The sequence below is a fragment of the Oratosquilla oratoria genome, unplaced genomic scaffold (genome assembly GCF_046742065.1).
Source record: "Oratosquilla oratoria isolate Oo_2021 unplaced genomic scaffold, ASM4674206v1 SCAFFOLD68, whole genome shotgun sequence".
Taxonomy (NCBI): domain Eukaryota; kingdom Metazoa; phylum Arthropoda; class Malacostraca; order Stomatopoda; family Squillidae; genus Oratosquilla; species Oratosquilla oratoria.
In genome coordinates this window covers 978,905-982,980 of record NW_027467732.1, presented here as the reverse complement: position 1 = coordinate 982,980, position 4,076 = coordinate 978,905, and the positions used below count along the sequence as shown (strand labels likewise).

The 4,076-nt window shown below is 34.9% G+C and overlaps 1 protein-coding gene across 1 annotated transcript; it reads right to left on the bottom strand.

Moving 5' to 3' along the window:
* Positions 1–1,757: 1,757 nt before the first annotated feature.
* LOC143023892 (uncharacterized) lies at positions 1,758–3,451 on the bottom strand. The gene is made up of 5 exons (XM_076182552.1): positions 3,385–3,451; positions 2,810–2,987; positions 2,494–2,607; positions 2,220–2,370; positions 1,758–1,768 (listed from the first exon to the last, which is right to left on the bottom strand). Exons 2-5 carry the CDS (start codon positions 2,876–2,878, stop codon positions 1,758–1,760), a joined length of 345 nt encoding a protein of 114 aa, XP_076038667.1. The 5' UTR covers positions 2,879–2,987; positions 3,385–3,451.
* Positions 3,452–4,076: the final 625 nt, after the last annotated feature.

Below are 4,076 nucleotides of genomic sequence, written 5' to 3'. Positions count from 1 at the left end.
TGACAACAATTGTTATATTGTCATCATCAGGTTCAACATCTTTTTGAACAGGACGACTAGAAGCTTTAGATTGTACAGCCTCATCAGCATCAAGATTGATGACATTTTCTGGACATTGATTTTTGGGACGTGGTGGTACCTCAGACACCAATGGAACATTGACATTGAAGTGTTTATGCATATTTTCAGCATGCTTTCCAATCTTGATGAGAATTTTTGCTTAGGCCTTCCACAGCCACGTTTTGGAAGAGGTGCAAAATCGTCATGGTCATTGTCCTTTTTCCTTTTCTTTGGAGTGACTAATGTTGTTATGCCATCCTTCATTGGTAACTGTGATTCTATCTGAGAATCAAGAGATAAGAGCTCCTTGTGTAATTCATCTAAATAGTCTATTTCTTTGAGATTGTGCACTTTATCAAGGATTGATTTAATAACACCAGTACATTTGTCTATACATCTCTTCCTTTTTGACTTTCTTTCCTTCAGGTCATCTACAACTATACTGGAATCATCCAAATTTATACAATCTGCTTCCCCATCAGAAGACACTGGGTCATCACAGCACCCTCCTTCAGTTAGCTCTCCCTCTCCTTCAGCTGCTATGATTGTTTTGTCCAAAGAAAGGATTGGCATACACCTGTATGACTTGTTCAGATCATCCCATGACCAAGAGAGGTCCTGAGATTTAAAGATGGAACAGAAGTGTTTACAAGGTAGCTTGGAAGTTTTCCAGAAGTAACATGTACAGGAAGGCATGACTGACCCATCTTTACCAAATGTGACAGTGTGATGCAAGCTTGGTACCATTCTGCTGGACACTTTAAAGATGCCTGTTAAAGAAATTCAGAATACCCGAGTTAAATTAGATCAGGCATGTAATTTCTCTCAAGAAAATTTCAAATGTACAATATCCTATTCATGTATGACATGATCATAAATACATTGTATATTATTATATAGTGAAGTATGTGGTAAATTAAAAAAGACATACACATGTAATAAATTTTACCTTTTTTATCATCTAGAAGAGCTATACAGTCATTGGAAGAATCTTCATCAAGTCTTCTCTTTATCAAATTCACTACATCCTTAGGCCTATTTCGAAGGTATAGTGGATTGGTACGCAAAGAGAAAATCAACTTTTTCACTTGAATCTGGTAGATAAGTCAATATTTTCTATTATATGTAATAACCTTGTTTAACCTTCACACATATTTTCTTCAGCATGCATAGTCTCTCACAAAGTCCCACTCTCATACCTTTTTTAATTTGACTTGGACGATAGAAGAATTTGTCATCTTGTTATCTTCTTTCCATTTGGACACTAGTGTTTTGAGGTTTTCCTGATCCTTTTTACTAAAACCTTTTTTTACTTTAGCTATGATATTATACAGGTCTTTGTTGGTTGGGAAGAATCTGGAATGATAGAACAAACTTTGGATTATTTAATCATACCCTCTTAGGGATTTTATATTAATCATAGGAAAAGACTGTGTACTGGTATGTAAATCATGTGATGCTACATGACTAAGAAATTTGAATTCTCACCTTTTACGTGATCTTGATGGCATATCCTCTCCACGCAAAAGGTCATTTTTGACATATTCATAGACTAATCTCTTCATAGTCCCTGCTCGCCTTATGCCAGATTTGGTTAGTTCATTAACCCTGGCAACAATTCTCTCATCCACAGGCTCCATCATTCCTCCAACCTACGTGGAAAGGTTCAACTAAATTCCAATATTCAACCCTCTCTTCTAATGGGAGGCTAGAGATTTAATAACATATAAAGACAGTGAAAGTGTATTGGAAACCTACCCAACACCAAAACTTGACAAGATTTCTATGTTTACTATTTTGGTTAAGAAAGCAATACTTTTACAACAGAGTTACATGCACATACAGTTGTAGTGTTAGAGAATACTTACAATTTATTATGTACTTACAATATTTAGCTATTGGAAAGAATATATGGTGGAAATCTAGGTTATGGTGAGAGGAAGTTTTATCTAAGCAGAGTGCAGAGGAATAGGTACATACAAAAGATGCATTTACCAAAACCACTAGATTAGATTAGATTAGACATACATTTATACTAAGAGTTACACTTACCAAAACTTTTGAGATCCTTTATCATGAAAATATTAATGTACTTTTAAGTTTTCTACCAAAGAGTTTATTTCATAAAACATAAAATATGGAGCATATACTGTACATACCTCTCCTCCTAAAGGGATGACCTGTGTGTTCAGTCACTGCAGGAAGCTTCATGATATAAACCCTTTCAAATTTGACCACTTTACCGTCTATAAGAGCTTTTTTCAATTTTTTTGACTGCTTGTCTCTCAGATGCTTTACATTTTCTTCAATCTGAAAAAGTTTTCAAAATGTTTTGTTGAAAATTTTAAATTTAATTGAGATTAGATTATAGTAAGAGTAGGGAGCCTAATATACTTTGCAATATAACTTCTATATTACCACCAACTAACATACCTTAAAATCAGGAAATCGAGCTATCTCTATTATGTAAATCTGGGCAGGACAGTTTACTTTCTTAGTAGGTTGAATATGGTTCCTCCTTTTACAGGCCTGTGGATGATCACTTCTCTAAAATACAAGAAGACATAATATTTTGAATGTTTTATTAAACTGCTGCACCCATTGCAAGGTAATACTCAGTAGAGAAAATATCGAAATGAGCGATGATAGCCAGATGCAGTAGTCTCCTCTTTGGAGTTTGAAACTTGATGTTTAAATTTGTTGCAAACTTCAAGTATCAATTCTGAATCTTCAATGTTTTAAGACTTACAGCAATATCATCCCGTTCTTTTGCATACTTATTTTTTGAGTGGTCTTCAGGTCTGGTCCCTTGTGGCATGAAAGAACTTTTCTCCCCACAAAAATGAATGGTAAACCATTGAACTCTATAGGGATCCCTTGATTTTGACGGCTATAGTAAATTCTGTCTTCATGTTTTGGTTTCCATTCTGAAGGAAATATAATATAATAAGTCACAGATTAGACCTTATTAGGCCTATTATAATATGTAGCCTATTCTTATTATTATACACACCATTAATTATTATATTAATTAGGCCTATATGATGATGATAAATATAATAAATATAGGGCCTATAGGCCTAATAATCATTAGGCCTATTTATTATATTTATATGATGAATTTGATTGAATTAGTGGGAGGATTATTCATCATGTTCATGTTTTTATTTTTCTATTTAGGTTTAGGTGGGGGGCTAAAATAATAAAAAGTAGTCCTTAGCTTAGTTAGTAGTAGGGCCTACTAGCCCATCCATCATGATACTACAACACGTACATACACAACATACATCCAAAAAAGACGACAAATTCACCCGTACAACTTACCATCAGATCCAAATGACTTTTCTTCAATATAGGAGACAAATTTTGATTGTGTGCTTATCTCATAATCATTTATTCTCTGGCTAAGATCAATTAAGTTGGTGAAATGGACAACCGACATGGCATGCATGGCAGTCGACTCCTGCATGGCATTGTCTCCGCCAAATGTCAGGTTCGCTACTCATCTGTCTAAGCCCGGGCTAGGCTTCATGGGAAAGGTAGTACCGATCCGCGAGATGATTCTAACAACAATGTCACGTAATCGAGGGCAGTTGTAATTATATTTTCGAAAAAAAAACCATGATAAGACACAAGAAAAGCTATACATCTTCTACAAAGATTTAATCAGTGTTAAAATGTCATTATTAACTGATATTTCGGATACAGGTTAGTGCTGAGCGGAGAAGCATGCGCAGTGGGTACCTGGAGTAATACAATGCCTGCATGGTCGCCGCCATCATGCACAGGAAGTGATGAAGTATACATCCTTGCATATGATCCCGTGAAGTCATCTACTAGCGAGTATGGAATCTAGACCTGACCCTTCCTTAAATTTTGAAACGAGTATTTCATAAGCATTGTTTTTCATGATTTTATTAGAGTATTCTTTACTTTTAACTTCCATAGGCATGGATGTTGACGGTATATCTCAATAATCTCTCATATAAAATCTTTACTGTACGCTTCCATTTTTT

Excerpts from the sequence above, each read along its gene's own strand:
- LOC143023892 (XM_076182552.1), bottom strand. The coding sequence starts at position 2,878 with ATGCCACAAGGGACCAGACCTGAAGACCACTCAAAAAATAAGTATGCA. Across the intron at positions 2,608-2,809 it reads AAGAACGGGATGATATTGCT|AGAAGTGATCATCCACAGGC; the intron begins GTAAGTCTTAAA and ends CTTGTATTTTAG. Across the intron at positions 2,371-2,493 it reads CTCGATTTCCTGATTTTAAG|ATTGAAGAAAATGTAAAGCA; the intron begins GTATGTTAGTTG and ends AAACTTTTTCAG.